This window comes from Clytia hemisphaerica, unplaced genomic scaffold (genome assembly GCF_902728285.1).
Source record: "Clytia hemisphaerica strain Z4C2 unplaced genomic scaffold, Clytia hemisphaerica genome assembly, whole genome shotgun sequence".
NCBI lineage: Eukaryota > Metazoa > Cnidaria > Hydrozoa > Leptothecata > Clytiidae > Clytia > Clytia hemisphaerica.
Window position 1 is genome coordinate 1,269,977 of NW_027104146.1, and position 17,264 is coordinate 1,287,240.

Consider the following 17,264-nt stretch of genomic DNA (forward strand, 5'->3'; position numbering starts at 1 on the left):
ATTTCAAACGCAAATAGTCTGTCTTTAGAAATGACAATATCTGTAATTAGTGAGAGGGTATTAATATAGCATTTTAACGTTCAATTTTTCAGCAACTCTCAAAGTAGGTTTTATATTAAAAAATAAAGACCGTAATGAACGCTTCATATAATCATTCGGGGTCATTTCTCGTAAACTCTATAAGGATAAAGACATGAAGACGGCTAAAAGCGAGTGTTAAGCGGCCGTAAACAAATGTTAACTGATTGGTAACCGGGTACAATCAAGTGTGAAGTGACTGTAACTGAATGCAAACCGAATGCTAACAAGGTCTTATATGACAGGAGAACCGTCCTGTATTTTTATAATCTGATGCATACAGGACGGGTATGACCTGTGAGGCAAAAATCTGCCTTAAAAAATTTACAGTGGGAAATTCGAATTTAGCGCTGTCCTCACTTACTAAAACAAAAACCAAATTTCGGAAGTTGCGCTTTCTCTAAGTGTGACCAGTAAAAGAATAACAAAATTTGATTGACTATGTTTTCAACCGTTATTAGGATCTGGGAAATTCAAACGCTCAGCCAATACCATGCTATATATTTCGCCATCAGCATATAGAATAAGAAATCATAACATGGATCTCTAGGCTAGGTCTTATAAGATTATAAGAAGAGTACGGCAATTAAAATATGGTTTAGCTAGAATTTTGATGGTTTTGGCTACCCTCGGACAATATATCCTCCACCCGGGGTGTGTACATTTTCTAGAAGAGCCCCAATCATCAGCTATATCAAAAACTTCTAAATACCATAACTTATGGTGATAAAAGAATATTGATAAATAGTAGGGTTTGGTACAGGCTTAAGGCTGTTTCAGCTTTAATGTTCTCAAGATATGCCCCTGTATTGATAACAATTACTGCATTATTTCGGATAAACCCTCCACGTTTATCTTTTCTTATTTTTTTTTAGGAAAAGCTTTTATTTGAGGGTGGGGAAGGTGTTTATTAAAATATGTATACTAGGCCACTTTTGAGAATACATATTTTCATAAGCAGCTCCAATCTTCAAGTTAGGCCTGGGGTTGCATTCTAGCTCATATTTTGAAAAATTCGCCACCCCTGATGTATACCTAATATATTTATGCTTATCGGTTCAAGGGCTATGGTTTGCCTTGGTTAAATTATCTACACGTTTTTCTTTTCATAAGCATAGCACAAGCTTAGCTGAGGCTGTGTACATGCCTGAATTTCTATTGTTCTATAACAATAAATCTATTGTTTTCAAGCCAAGTTCCCACTCTGGTTATGCTTGAATAAAAAACATGTAACAAGCTTTTACTTTACGAGATAATAAAAAAGATCGGCTAATTTGAGGCCTCAAGTCTTAGCAACCTGGTTGACTATTAAAGAAATGTGTAAATGAGGAATCAAACTATGTCCTGATATAGAATTTTCTATTATTCTTCCTGGATGGTTAAAAAGAGAGCGTTTTTGAGGTGATATAAAATGCCAATCAAAAAGAGAAACGTTGGATCTAGCTCAAATTGTGTATGGTAATGGAAACGCAAGGCTCCTGGATAGACATCCTAACCTGGTTTTTTTTGTTCTTATGTCCCACACTTAGCCTTCAAGACTAACGCAGAACACTTGTCATCTCAAGTGCCATTTACTCACTTCCACTCAGTTAAAACCGTTTCACGCCCAGTTACCAGTCCTTTAAAGCCATTTAACACCCATTTATTTATTTATTTATTTATTAAAGGATTGAGGTTCAAGGCGCGCCGTGGGCCTCTAAGAACCTATCTTTTTTACAAATGCTTGTTGTTATAATTTTCTTTAGGTATAGTTTTGTTCTGGGGCTTCCCCTGACTTTAAATTGAATAGTTTTGTCTTTCATTTGATCATTGAGCTCGCGTGCTCTCTTGCAAAATTCTTTGATTGTCAATCGTTCCAAAATCGTGAGGTCTTCTGTTGCTCGATAGGGTGAAGGAGGGCCTTTGTATGTCGTGATGGTTCTCAAGACTTTGTTCTTGTCTTCTTCATTTTCGAACACTACCTTGATTGGTCGATACCTCCCTTCCTCCTCTCTCTCTTCCGTGAATACTCCAATCCTCTGTGTGTTTACAATTTTTATGTCCTTGATACCCAGTTGTAATCCAAGGACTCTGTACTTGATAAATTTCTCGTCGTAAATTTTCGTTGTATTCTCAGGATCCTCCAAATGTTCTTTGATTCCATGGAAAATTAGGTTGCACGCTGTGGATCGTTGTTTGCCGACTGTTTCACTTCGAGTTACTTTCTCCACCTTATTCGATTGTTGATTCATATGTTTGGATACAGCTTCAGCATAACTAAACTCTTTCAGCTCTTGCTCCTTTTCGATTATGATGTTCTCGATCTTCTTCTCGAGTATGCTCATCTTTGTTTCGAGGCTTTCTTTGATTTCTTTTGTAATAACGTTGACGTCTTTTGATTTAAGTTGGGAGATTTCTTCATTTTGTACTTTCATGATGTTTTCACATGCTTTAATTTCCTTTTGAAGTCCTTCGATTTGGGTGTTTCTGCATGTTTCAACTCGTTCCATCAGCTCTGGTGAGATCTTAACGCAACTTTGACATTGGAAACTTCGAGATTTAAACGTTAAGCAAATCTGTATTTGGTAGATTGTTAGCTGGGAACAGTTATAATGAACATCTCGATGGCACTTCCTGCAGGTTAGAGTGTCTTTTGGTGTTGTCCCTTCTCTAATAATGCATTTTTCTGGGGTGCAAACCTCATTTTTAAGCGGCAATTCTTGGTCATTTTCATCGATTCTTTCCTCCATTTTCCTTGCGAGATTCGCCAACTTCAATTTAACACCTGGTATCATCCGTTTATCAGTCAGTTTCATATGCTTCACATGCAGTTACGACCAGTTGCATATGTTTAACGTTTTAAAATATACGGTCATTTCTACCTCTTTGCCTCTCCGATAGCGATATCTTGGGTCGTTATGGGTTATTTTGTAGTTCTTCTAATGAGATACGTGTTTCGTTTATTCATAAGCATAACACTAACAAGCATGTCAAAGGTCAATCATTCAAAAACTTAAGCATTGCTATCTATGTTTTTAGCCAAAATGAGGCTAAAACTTTAGGGCATCCTGGATCAATTTTCAAAAAACTTTGATTTTTGGGGCCTGGGGAAATTGAAATTTTACGTTGATAGATAAAAATTTGAATTAGAGAACAGCTGAAAGTCCGTTTAGCCTGTTATTTTGAAAGGTTTCATGCGAGTTCTTCCACCCTATTACTTGAGCATCAACAATCGGGCTTTTGTGTTAGTTGGAAAAATACGAAGTTGAGCCCAGTGCGTTCGTTGCGCACGTTCAACAATTTTTCAAGAAGCCAAACTAAAAGAGCAATTAGTAAAGTTTTTTTTTTAATTCTCAACTCTTGGACTGCCCTAAAATGTTTTTATGTCGGACAGACATTTCTTAAATCAATAATAACTCTGCGGCAAAAATTGAATAATGGACATTAAAACTCTCTGTGTCATCTCATAACCTTTCCTATACCTTTGACATAATATTTGACCTCTCTTGTCAAATTCTTTGACCTATTGTTATTGAATTGTTTGTTGTGACTGTCTTTTGCAATAAATATTTATGTCAGACGGACATTTCCATAGATACTCCTCTAGAAGTATAGAAGTATATTTGGCTTAAATAAAGAAAAAGAAACTTAAGACAAATCTTTAGAAGATGTTCCATTCCCTTCCGTTCCATTCAAATCCTTTCGTTCGTATGACTGAGCTTGATTTTCGAGAAATTTTTTTTTTGGGCAAATTAGGGCCGAAAACTGCTACGAACTTAAGATATTTACCAGTGATAGATTAAAACTCGGTTAATATTTCTCACTTTGCCCCCTCAAAATGAAAATGCTTCCTACGGGCCTGTGAAAGAAAAAATGCTTTTAATAAGGATATTATTTTATTTGCAGGGTAAATTCAATGGTTTGCGATCACGCACAAAGAGGCTACGCATAATCACAGATGCATCCTGGGATAGATTGATCAACAGTCGTAACCAACGTGACGATCTTATGCGCTTCGACGATTCCACCTCATACAGAGTCCAACATAGTTTGGTGAATTTTGCACACTTTTAATTTTTGAAAATTATATATTTAGTCAGTCCCTATTATGCCCAGCCCTCTCAGCCCGGACCTTAAAACCGATAAGTTGGAGTTTAAGCTTCGGGTCGGAAATAACGCCAAACTATAATGAAAATTGAAGTTAGTTATTCGAAGCTGTTAGAGATGTGAAGATCAAGTCGATATTTAGTTGGTTACTGTAAGATTTGACGAATTTTATCCTCTAATACACTTTCAATTTCTTAGTTCGATTAAATTTTAATCTAAAATTGCGTTGCTGTAACCATGTTTACACGTATTACATACACTCATAGATTTATAAAGCCTGAAGGGCTAGATGTCGTACTTTAAGCCATCGTAGGCAAAAAAGTGAATATCGCAAGAAATATAGTTTCTATTGTTTTGAAAAATCCGCGTAACTTCTGATCGGTCAAGCGCTAAAATTCAATTGTAATGTCACTGACCTAGGTAGGATTTCCTACCTAACCACGGCACACTTTTTGGCAAAAGTACGACATCTAGCCCTTCGGGCTTTATAAATCTATGATTACACTGCTCACTCAAATTACGGAAGATTCAATTTTTGAAAGCTAGAGTTGTAGACTACTTTTAAGGATTTTCATTGTTTTGCGTTAGAGATATTTTCGTACTTTGGATTTGATGTTTTTTTGACCAACGTTATTAAATATTTGAATTTCAGGTGATATTTATCAGTGCTGGCTGTTCTTATTGTCAGAAGATTCGGCCCGAGTTCGTGAAAATTGCAAAGTCAGCATCTTATTTGAGTAAGCTTTATTCATTTGGATACATCAACCCTCCTTTACTAAATTCTATATTCAACCGACCTTATATATTTTATTCTGATGTGAAGGTCAAGGCATTGTAAATCATTCTCCTCAAAAAATACAACACAATATATCAAGAATAGTTTAAAGTACTGTAAAAAGTTAATTTCTGGGGCTACGGTGTGTTGGGTAGGTACTATAGTAGGTTTTGTGGATGCCATACAAAATCTATAATATGAATGTCCCAACGAAATCACCCTTAATTCATCAATGTCACGTGACAATTCTTCAATCCTCTTTATTCGTTTTCAGAAGACGTTTCTGTCCTTTCAATGAATTGTACACAACATCCAATCAAATGTAAGCAACACCACGTGACTGGTTTTCCAACGCTTCTATTGTTCCGAACCATACAATCAGAACGAAGCTCGTGTATACCAAATTCCATGCTTTTGGAACCCACGTGGATTGATTATCATGGGGAAATCAAGGTAAAACCCAAAGATGAATAATCCATAACCAGCCGATAATTTTAAAAACCACAAAACAAAAGAAAGTCCGAAAAGATTCATTCATGTCGTGTATATTTGTCAACCATGTTATAGAGTGGGTCAAAAGAAAGTACTCTAAAATCTAAAAGTCCATAACTCAATCAAAAATGAATCTTGTGCTTTCAAATTACCAACACGTCTTATTCAGGCTATTCCGGGTACTTGCGGAAAAAGTTATAGCGTATTTGATCTTCCAACTTTGATCTCAAAGTTGGAAGGAATTTATCTAAAACATTTTTTAATACTCTGTTGCCTCTTCCTCCTTAATAATTTCTGTTTTACTTTCTGATACTAGGCTAAACTTCTCTTTTGAAATAACTCAATGGCTCTATTGTTTGAGAACAATAGAATACTAAGCATAACGCGAGCCTGATAAAGGGACAGACACTTGCTTATGCAAAAAAAAAACATTTATTCTTCTCCGGCTTACGTTACTGATGAAAGCTCTATTGAATTATTTGTTGATATCTGTCAACTTCACACAGCTGATAACGCTTAGAATGAGGCTATCTTAACTTTTCCTCCTTATCAGTACACAAGATTCAAACAATAAACAAATACAATTGTATCGGAGACTTTTGGATTATCTTTGTAACGCAAGGCCTGTAATAGATACGTATACGTAGTATAAGTAGATAATATGACTAAAGTTTATGACAAAGTTACGTTATGATAAATAGCTAGATCAATCATATAATATCCACGAACAAACTCTTGCTTCGTCTTTCCGATCGATTTTTGTAGTCTTTGTATAATGTCGATACATTGCTAGATCAATAAGTCTCTAATTAAGTCTATTTTTAAGTTAATTCTCAATATATTTCAATTTCCTTCATTTGTTATTATCCGTTGTCTATGTGTCTTGTCCTTCTTTGTCTTTGTCTTTGTATAATTATAAATAAACCTAAGGAACTCCCTGGACTAATGAGTTCCTTCCCTTGGACAAAAACCTGCCTCCCTCGAGCTGTAGGGGTCAGCCTTTGTTCGCCAATCTGACCGATCTTTTGGCAGGACAAAAACCTTGGTTCGTTAATTAAATTGAATAAATCTGCCGGTGAATCTCATCCTCGTGCCTGTATCTCTCCTCTCGATTGTACTTTCTCGTCCCTTCGATTGATCAGCCACTGCCCGTCATCGTACGTGGTAAGAACACATAAATGGAAAAGAAATATCAAATATTCAGATACAGTTTAAGTACACGACCTTTGCGTTGCAGTGAGATGACACGTCTTCTACTCTCTCCCTTTTATAGCGCATGCTCAGGAATTCGCATGCCGGTACTTTCGTCCGGAACCGTATAAGATATTTAGTTTTCCGGATTTTCCAAAATATATCGGAAATCACACGCCTTGTAGGTTTAATGTTTAAAAAATTATTTTGTTGTTACAGGAAAGAACGGTGATGAATTGGTTGTCTGAAGTGACCGATCCTTCTTTGACAATACATCAAGATCAACCACATACTCTAAAGGTATATTTTCATTTTATTTTTCTCTCAATACTCCTTTCCTAAGCTCGCTGCGGTATTTGGGATAAAAAAAGACTGCATACATGTGCGAGCAGCTAGGATATCTTTTTCACACTCCGAAAATCTTTCTTAGGGCTACGAACGTTTTTTAACTATTATGATATTTATAACACAACGTCTTTCTACGTAAGTTCGAGGATCAAAGAAAAGAATCATTTCAAAACAAAAAATAATTGAAATAAGTTTTTAGGTTAACCCCACCCCTCCAAAAAAATAAAATTTAAAAGTCTGTTGCCTTCCCCTTTAATGTGGATAGAGTCTAATAAAGAAAGAATTGATAAAGCAACAGTATCTTTTCTGAACGGACGGAAATTTCATCGGAAATCGATTCGTCACTCCCGGGGTTGGGAATATCCATTCTAGGCATATTGTGTAAACTACTGGGAATCTGGTATGTGTGAGTAATCCGCTTCTCGAAAAGTTCTCATCAAAAGTTGCACAAATCAACTGAGTAGCTGAGTAACCAACTGACCGAAATTCCCTGCCTCAAATTGCCGTGATTTCCGGAAAACTAGGACCAAACTTTGTTAAAAGTCGATCAAAATTTGAGGATATAATTTTTCTCCGGATCCCCTGGATACATAGCAAAGCTAAGGGGTCCGGGCTTACTCATTACTACTTCTGCGTGTAGTTGGGTCTTTAAAAACAATTTCGAACGTTCGAATCTTTTTCATTCGAACACATGTTCGAAAGTTCGAAATCGAAAAATGAGCGCCTTTTCTTATCTCATTTGTGTGTGAGCGGGACAATGGAAGCAGTCTCAACTTTGCATTATGTTTTAGAAGGTTCTTGGTTTCGTGGCAGGTTGGTTTCAATTTTACTAGTTTGGAAAAAGGTAAACCAACAGTTCTTGCTCCAAAACATTAGACAAGTTTGCTGTTTGGTTAGCGAGCACCTAACTAAAAACCGGGATTTTTCATCTCGTTTCTTAGTGAGTTCCACTTTGACGATTTTCGAAAAATAGAAGCCTTTCAAGTGTTTTGACGCAAATTCGATTATTTTGCTACTGCAAGGGCTTCAAAAGTTTAAAGTGACGTCAAAAAATCGAATGTTTAGAGCCCGAAAACCCGGGCTCAAAACATTCGAAAAAGTCGCAAAGTGGAATAGACGTTAATTGCGTAAAAAAACGCGGGTGACGTCTAGTATAGGCTACTGTTTGGTTGGTCTTGAAATAAATATTTATTGAGCGTGCGGTCCATTGTCTACTCAGCAATTTGGTTTATTTTCTATGTATTTTTGTGTGCACCGTAATTTTTCTAATTTATTCTTGTCCGGAATAATAATGATCAACGCACTAATATACGAGGGAATTAATTGTTTTGAACCTACAACTTTTTACCGCACTAATAATTAGAGGAAAATTTACGTCTGACTGTAACTAAATTGGAGGAAAAATAAAGAATAGACAATTTTTATTAGTTTTTATTTTAATTTTTAATTTTTATTTTCTTTCTTTTTTAAACTTTTTTCCGTCCCCTCTTTTCTCCTACCTTCAAATTTTCTTAGTTTTTGCAAGGTCTTCTCCTCCATCTGGCTTTGAAGTTTGCTGTTCTCTGTTTTAAAATCATAATGAGCGGGTATCTCCTCTCCTCCTTTCATAACCTCTCTCCAGTGACCTTGATGACCACCATCCCTCCCTCCGTTTTTCGTGTAAAAGTAAGTGAGCTTCAAAAATAATCGAGTCCGCACTATTATAATTAGAGGAAAATCATAAATAGGTAAAACGCTACCTGTACTAATAATTGGAGGATTTAAATTGGTCCAAAATTGCCAATATAATTTATCCGCACTAATTAGAGGACACTCTAAATTAGAGAAGTTACGGTATTTCCAGAGTGTTGGATAGGGTAAATGAAACGAAACCGTGTACAGTTTTTGCCTGAGAATTATATTTTCCTTTTCTTTTTTCGAACATCATTTTGTAACCTTTTCGTTCTTTTTCTAGGACAAAGATATTCGTCTGTCCATCAAGTTTTACACCAAACGTTACGTTCAAACCTCGTTGCCTCGATCATTACAATCGACACTGATGCATTTGTCTTGTTTATCCATACTTTGTGAGCGTTTTCATCATGTCATGGATTGTGTGGCCACACCTGAAAGAGGAGTCATGGACTATTCACCAAACGACCAAAACCTCTATGTTTCTTCGGTAAGTTTCTCCCGATGGGGAGGGGGGCTGGGTACTTAGGCAATACTTACTTTTTTGATACTTTTTGAAGGCTTCTTTGTTCGTCTCAACAATCATCCAATTTGAGAAATCCGATGATGGACCATGACTTTGATGCTATTTGAATCAGCTCTCCTAAGAGGAAAGTAATTCGGCAGCAGTGGCTCGTCCGGTAGTGAATTGAGAAAATGGTCCAATTGATGTTTAAAACTAGTTTTGGAGCAGTTTTTGAGGTTACGGATGGATTGTGGGAGGGCATTAAATAGTCTGGGACCTTCTTCTGACAGGGAGTCTCTCCATATGTTTTTTTGCCTTATGTTCACCTCTTTTAGATAACATTTTCTACCCAGTCTCTGGTTATCGTAACTGAAGATGCCACCTTTGTTTTCAGCATAGTTAAAATTTGGTACAAGCTGTTCTAGGATGCTCCAGGCGTAGATAATCCTGTATCTTTCTCTGCGCCGCTCCAGGCTGTATAGTTTAAGTTCTTTGAGCTTCTCCCAATAGTTGAGATGTTGAAGTATAGGGATTCTATTCAGGTAAGATTTTTGAAGTGATTCCAGTTGTTGGATCAGATAACTTTTTGAAGGTGACCACAGCTGGGAGCAATAGTCAATGTGTGGTAGTACCAGTGACTTCCAAAGAGTTAGCATTACTTGACAATCTCTTGTTTTGAACGTTCGATGGATCCAAGCAATGATACTTTTGACTTTCTCGATCTGGTTTGTAATGTGTTTGCTGTATGTCATGTTAACATCCAGAGTGACTCCTAAATCCTTCAGGTCCATCTTGGTTTCGATAGGAGAGCCAGTGTCTGAGAGGTAACTTGAGTGTTCTTTCAGTTCTTCATTTTTTCCGTATTTAAGATGTTCAAACTTCAAGCCATTGAGCTGCATGTTGTTTAATGATGTCCATTGATACACCACATCAAGGTCGTTTTGTAGAAATTGAACATCAGTGTTATTAGAGATATCCTTCATTAAACGTGTATCGTCGGCAAATGAAGATAGAAATGAATGTAGGATGTTAGTGTCGATATCTTGGATCATTATCAGGAAGAGAAGTGGACCAAGAACTGATCCTTGGGGGACGCCAGAAATGACTTCTGCTTTTTTGGAGAGGATGTAGTCAACAGATACTTGTTGGGTCCTACCGGTAAGGAAGGATCTGATCCATTGCAGTAATTTGCCAGTTATACCATTTCTCTCGATTTTATGGAGTAAGATTGTATGATCTACACGGTCAAATGCCTTGCTGAAATCAAGGTAAATAACGTCAACCTTACGTCCGGCAAGAGTTGGTGCTGGTTTTTCACTTACCAAAATTTCTCTAAGGATTAGAAAAATCAGAAAATTCCAAAGTAGTCCCTCTTCTGGGGTTCGGGAAATTTTAGAAATTTGTTTTTGATTTCCAGAGAAGAAAATTGTAAAAAAGTCTCTAAGGGTATGGCATTTTAAAAAAATTGAAAAACATTTTTCAAAAAATATCTTTAATGGGCAATTTTTCACTGAAAATTTGGTCCCTCTAATGGTCGGTTTTCGGAGGTCCTATCCGCCAACCCTAGTACCCCCATCTCGGGAGTTTTTATTCATCCACCTTTTCTTTTTCGGGAGTTCATAGCGAGGAATTTGTTTTTTTTTTCTCAAGACTTATGATTTACACCTCTGCCGATCTACTTCCGTTAATGAAGAGACAATCTTTTTCTACGGCTTTAATAGATAATTTCTTGGTCGTACCTGTATGTACTTGGAATTGCTATGGATTTTTCTTACTACTGATTCTTAAGACAAAATAATTAAAACAGACAGAAACCCTGCGTTCTTAGCTAGAATTGATTGATCTTTATTTTTCAGATCTCATTTCTTCGATCTGACAAGATGTCAGCATTGATCATGAAAGCAGGGACTCCGTTGGCCAATCTGTTTCGCTTGGAAGGCGATTTATCGAGAGTTTCAAAAGCTCACAGACCACATCAGTAAGTTTGTCTTTTATGGTTGTGGTCATTCATAAAGATCTAGGTACAGAGTTTGCAGAGGGATGTGAACCCTCCATAGGCTTATTTCATCCCCCGCTATGTACCCATCCCCCTTCTGACCATTTGTATATGATTAAATTGACCATAATTTCCTAACCCGCTTTTCTTATTTTACCCCCCACTACATTTCAATCCCAAGTTTTTGGACCTACCTGGACGTCCTATAAATTAACCTTTGTTCGTCCGTCTGTTACCAGCTTTTCTCGAGATTGGCTCATTAGTTTTTTCTGATTTTTGGCACAATGATGCAAAATCATAATGCCCAAAATGTGACGGAGCCCGATTTTCGAAAAAAAATCATTTCCGGCCGAAAATGCCGGAAATATGCCGGAAAAACTGGCTTTTTGGCATTTTCTCAAGATTTCATCATTGGTTTTTTCTGATTTTTTGCTCAAAGATGCGTATTAGCAATGCCCAAAACATGGCCTAGTCCGATTTTTGAGAAAAAAATTTTTCCGGCCGAAAATGCCGGAAACATGCCGGAAATCGCCGTTTTTCTAGATTTTTATTGGACTTTTTTCTTGTAATAGGTTGTTTTTTCATTCAAAAACATTATTAATAGCAATGCCCACCATCAAGCATAATTCAATTTTCAATAAAATTGATTTTTGAAGCCGGAACTATTTAAAAATCGTCGAGACAACATATTTTTGCCGGAAAGACAGTATTTCTTGAATTTCTCGAGCTGTACTTTATATTTTTTTATGAAATTCTGCACACTGATGCAAAATGACAATACCTAAAATCTTACGGAGCCCGATTTTCAAAAAAAAGTTTTCTCGGCCGAAAATGCCGGAAATATGCCGGAAAAACCGGTTTTTTGACATTTTCTCGAATTTTCATCTTAGTTATTTCTGATTATTTGCAGAAAGATGCGTATTCACAATGCTCAAAACATGGCCGAGTTCGATTTTTGAGAAATTTTTTTTTTCCGGTTGAAAATGCCGGAAATTTTATTGGATATTTCTATGTTTTTCACTCAAAAACATTAATGATAACAATGCTCACCATCAAGCATGATTCAATTGTCAATAAAACTGATTTTTGCGACCAGTACTTTCTATTTATTTTTTCCCTACAACCCTTCCCTCTCTCCCCATCAACAATCAGTGATGAATTTTTTGTGTTGTGCATTTTCGCTAAACGCTATATTTTTTGACGGATTTTTTTCATTTTTCTCCTCGCATTGCTATCTATCTTTCATCATCAGGTAGGTCCATTCAGCATCTAGCTTGTTCAATCAAATCTTGGTACCTCCCCCACCCTACAAAGAAGGGCCAAAAGTTTGGCATCCCCACTATTAAAAAAGGAGGGGGTGCCTATGAGGTGTCTTATTTACCTCTGTCTGATTTCAGACAAAGACTAAATTCGAGGTCGGGAGTTTTTCTTTCTTTCTTTTGATTAACGATTGGGTAACACCCACCCAGAAAACAATGCGTCAAAATTTTTCGTAAACTGATACTGAAATGATACTTGCTTCTATATAGCACAATAACTCCCTGCAAATACTAATATCAGCTGAAATCACCTTCTCGTAATATAAATGAACGATCATTTTTTAAATTTTAATTTTACAGGTATGACATTCCATGGAGGCTGACATGCGAAGATGATCATGCGCGTTGTTTGACCCTTCTCGCTACTTTCATTCAAGATCATTCTCGTTTACCGATCTTTCACATCAATGAAGCTATGTTTCATTCACACCAAAAGTATGTATGATTCCCCTCCTCTCTTCCTTTTTTCTATCTACAAATCTGCTAAATTATGTCATGTATCACACCCGCCATGGCGTTCTAAATTCATGGTTTTGACGTCAACGCACGCTTGCTAGGCCTTGAATTTAGAACGCCATGATCACACCCCCTCTTCAGAGAACGACTGGCTGACAGTTAATATTTTTTTATCGGCTTTCTCTCTAAAATCCGGAGTGGCTGAAAATTTTTAGGTTTTCGATTCAAAACATGGTATTGTTCTAGTCGTCATTTGTCGTTAAAGTGATACTGATATTAAATTAATCCTTATGGCGGTAACCTGGCATGTTTTCTTGAACTGCTGTTGGGCTCGGTCGATTTTCCTTGTAAGACCTCGTCTCGACTGTTCTAATATTATTTTACTTTTCCCATAGAACGAACAATGAATTATGGGAGCGACCGTTGTTACTAGTCTTGGGGAATGAAACATATTTTAATACCAAATCTTCCTTTTACAAGGTAAAGTCAACCTCTGTATATTGCTTTCAAACTCAATAGATTCTCGGTAAAAAGCACAAATTTTCGTATGTCTGTTTATACCAATCCCCATCACTCGAACAGTTCGAGAATCGAACTACAGTACTCGAACTTTTGGAAATTTTTAAAGAAAGAAAAACTCGAGAAGTTCGATTGAAGAGAACTAACTGATTGAAAGGCTGCCTAGAACCCATCCCGTGAATCACAGAAATGAATAAGTATTAAACCTGGAGGTATGAGCCGCCTGACTTTCGACCATCGGACCCCGGGGGGGGGGGCAAGGGGTTTATCAACTGACGGTATTTGCGGCGAAAAAATTGGCTTTTAGAATCGCACCCTTACAGTGCAGAAAAAAATCGGTGAAATTCATACCCTTACAGTGCATTTTTCCAAATTTTGAACTGTTTTAGAGCAAAAAAATTAATATTTTTGAGAAAAAATTGCAATTTGTCTTAGATTTGCTAAAATTTCCACCCATACAGTGCATTTATCAAAAGTCCACCCTTACAGTGCATTTCTGATATTTAGAAAAACATACCCTTAACCGCCGCACATACCCGTCGGTCAATTTGCCTGACTCCCCCCGCCCCCCTGGGCATCGGACTCTTTGCGGGACTTAACCAACTAAATGGACTAAAAACGAGAAACAATGGAACGATTTTGTAGATTTTACAAGCCTTACCGGGAAAACTTTGTACAAATTTCCTTCTATTTAGGAGCAAAAAGAAATTAAATTTCCTATTTCATGAGATGGTACGCCATGGTTGAACTAGAATTGGCAGATTTTCAATTTTCAAACTTATTCAAACTTTACTCGAACTTCTACCTACCATACCTTAGAATCTGAAGTTCAAATAACTTTCGCTAATTACTCGAACTTGTGAAAAATTGTGAGGAGTTCGAGTAATTTGTTTACTCGAACTTTACTTGTTCGAGTATATAAAGCCCGAAGGGCTAAATATCGTGATTTTGCTGAAAAGTGTGCCGAGGTTTAAGTAGGAAATCCTACCTAAGTCACGTGACATCACAATAGAATCTCAGCGCCTGACCAATCAGAAGCTTCGCGGGTTTTCGAAAACAAAAGCAGCAATATTTTTTGCGATATTCACCTTTTTTGCTTGGAAGAGCTTAAAGCACTCCGGGCTTCATAAATCTATGGTCTGATCTATACTAAAATTCTTTTGGTCAAGTTTTTCAATAAAGCGCTTTTATATTACGCTATTGACTAATAAGAGTCTGAAATTGAATTTATTCTTAGTTTTTACCATCATTTCAAAATCGAGTCATTCAAATAAAGTTGATCTTAAATTGATTTTTAAACACAGGATCTCTATGTCTACGCTGTGGAGCAATACAATTCCATCAATGTTGGTCTACTTGATGTTACGTTGCACCCACATTGGGCTAGAATGTTCGTTCCAAGGAATCCTACTGAAGGTAGGTAGTTTTAAATTTTATTGCCTTGAAAGGGAAATTACGTTATACTGTAGTCGGATAATTTTTATTTTGGAAAATTTTTGCCACAACCCCTTTTTTATCTATAGTATATGTAACACGAACAAATAGTACAAAACTAAAGGTTCCTAACCTCCAACAAAAGGACCACCAGATCATACTGCCAGGAGGAAGGAACCCAAACTAAGTTAACAATAAATTAATAAAGAAATTAATAAAGAAAAAAAACTAACTACAGAGGATAAATACTAACAGAAATAAAAAACAAAAACAAAAAGAGCTAGGAGAGCAGTTAGAGTAAAAGACTAAAATAACGGTCCCCCAAAACGGCTTGCATCACAGATAAATTTTATTGTTATACTCAATATATCATGATTTTGGACAAGGCTAAAAATCGGGGTCGTCATAAAGAAGTATTCTACACAATGTTCTGGGATTAAATGGAAACAAGGTTATGTCAAGTTGAAGAAGGCTGTCAAACATCACAAGTCTGTCGTTAGAGTAATCAGAGCAATGCATCAAAAAATGCTGTGTTGTTTCTACTGAATTTTGTCGACAGTTGCAGAAGGGGTCAACTGTGTCTGCAAAATTATGCCTGAACTTATGCTCACGAAGATGACTGAAACCAACCCTTAATCGGTTAAGGAGAACAGCACCATCGTTGTCACTAGCTCTGAAAGCTGAGTTAGCACTGGTTCTGAGGAATCGGATAATAGCTTGCTTGAAAGACTTAATAGTAGGAAGATCCACAACCCCTTTTAAAGTTGACCAGAAAAGTCTTTCGTCGGGGAAAACTACCCAACCTAAAATATTTCGGCACTTTTTCTCGACTATAATTTCCCCTTTTATCTACATATAATAGTGAGGTTAAGCATACCAGGATAATTGCGACGACGGACGAAAAATGTATAAGGCTAGTGGAAATACGAAATTTGATTGTTTGAAACTCGCAAGCCTGTTAAATTTTTGTTCGTCGTCGTGATTTTACCGATTTACTTAACCTCACTAATGGACACAGAAAAATACCCTGACCTTTTTCCCTGCAAAGGATATCATTCAAAAGTCACAACTTTACCGTCTTTCAGTGTCATTTTCGAGAGTCTCAACCTTAATTTGAAAAAATGAAATATTGTTTTTATTTTATTTTTAGATTCTTTAAAATTGACTAGTCAATATCCACGTTACGTCATGCTGAACATGTCTGACCACTCACATGCTGGTTTTTATCCATCCTTGGTTGAACACACCCAAATGAAATCGATCAATTCATTAGCTGACTTTGTTGATGGATATTTGAAAGACAGTTCGTCCATGGTCGTTGAAACAGAGCATTTTTAAAGAAGTGAAAAATAATTGCTGGTATCGTAAGAATCGCATTTTTCTCCGGATCCAAAGATCCAATTTTTTTCTATTACTATTTATACTATATTTTATATAAGGTTTTTTTTAACAATGTATATACATGCACATCGCACACAGTTAGGTCACATCAGATTTAGGTGTACAAGTTATAAGTTTTTTTCAGTGCGCACTGGTTCGGAACAGTTTTTATTGTCTAGCTCTGAAGTGAAATCTAGGCCCAATTTTATTCTTAAGAAAATCGTTGACAAGGGTTTAAAACCAAGTGGAAGTGTAGTGAAAAACAATCCTAGCCTTGCGCCCTATTCCAGCACGCGATTTTTTTATCACTTTGTTGGTCTATTACGTTTTACGTGTTTTGCTTTACATTGAAGCTCGTCCTCGCCACCCAGCTTGATACGGCACTGAAATATATCTTAAATTGGTGATGTATTAGGCTCAGAATCCAACGATATTATCAAATTACGATTAAATATTAATCGACGGAACAATCTTGACCTACAAACTGATAACCAAAAAAACTATTTGAGTGCAATCGTCACTAAGCGCAATCATCACTAAGTGTAAAAGTCTATAATTTCATGCTTAAAAGCTTCGAAATTTAAGAAACTACAGTATCTAAAATGGATTTTCGAAATCAACCAGCAGAGGGTTTGAGTTCGTTTAAGCAGTTGCTCGTGTTCGCTGTGCCTCACATTGTTTCTCGACATTCATTGCTTCTGTAATTTTTGTCATTTTTTAAAAAAAAAACTGTCTGCTCAATAGTCGTTATATTTTTTATAGCTATATTGGAATTCTTAGACGACGTCCGTCATTCGACCGTCCGCTTTTATGATATTTTCACACGCTTTCATTTCTTTGTCGCGGTGAATATCAATAGTAATCCTATGGGACTTCTTTCTCAAGTCGTATTCATTACATTGCAAACGTGACATCCAACCATATTGATAATATCTACATGAAGCTTAATTCAAGTCACTTACATTGGTGCACACTTCAAGAACATGGAGCGGCAACTGGCCATATTTGGGAGGA

The 17,264-nt window shown here is 36.6% G+C and overlaps 1 protein-coding gene across 2 annotated transcripts in view; it reads left to right on the plus strand.

Annotated features, from left to right (window-relative positions):
* Positions 1 to 16,943, plus strand: part of LOC136813885 (uncharacterized) — a 31,227-nt gene extending 14,284 nt beyond the window's left edge. For both annotated transcript variants that reach the window (XM_067070381.1, XM_067070382.1), the window contains exons 13-22: positions 3,964 to 4,110; positions 4,817 to 4,901; positions 5,214 to 5,392; positions 6,842 to 6,922; positions 8,925 to 9,131; positions 11,003 to 11,124; positions 12,762 to 12,896; positions 13,313 to 13,397; positions 14,741 to 14,852; positions 16,021 to 16,943. In XM_067070381.1, the coding sequence (XP_066926482.1) occupies positions 3,964 to 4,110; positions 4,817 to 4,901; positions 5,214 to 5,392; positions 6,842 to 6,922; positions 8,925 to 9,131; positions 11,003 to 11,124; positions 12,762 to 12,896; positions 13,313 to 13,397; positions 14,741 to 14,852; positions 16,021 to 16,208 (1,341 nt within the window). In that variant the 3' untranslated portion in view covers positions 16,209 to 16,943. The remainder of the gene's footprint in view (positions 1 to 3,963; positions 4,111 to 4,816; positions 4,902 to 5,213; positions 5,393 to 6,841; positions 6,923 to 8,924; positions 9,132 to 11,002; positions 11,125 to 12,761; positions 12,897 to 13,312; positions 13,398 to 14,740; positions 14,853 to 16,020) is intronic.
* Positions 16,944 to 17,264: the final 321 nt, after the last annotated feature.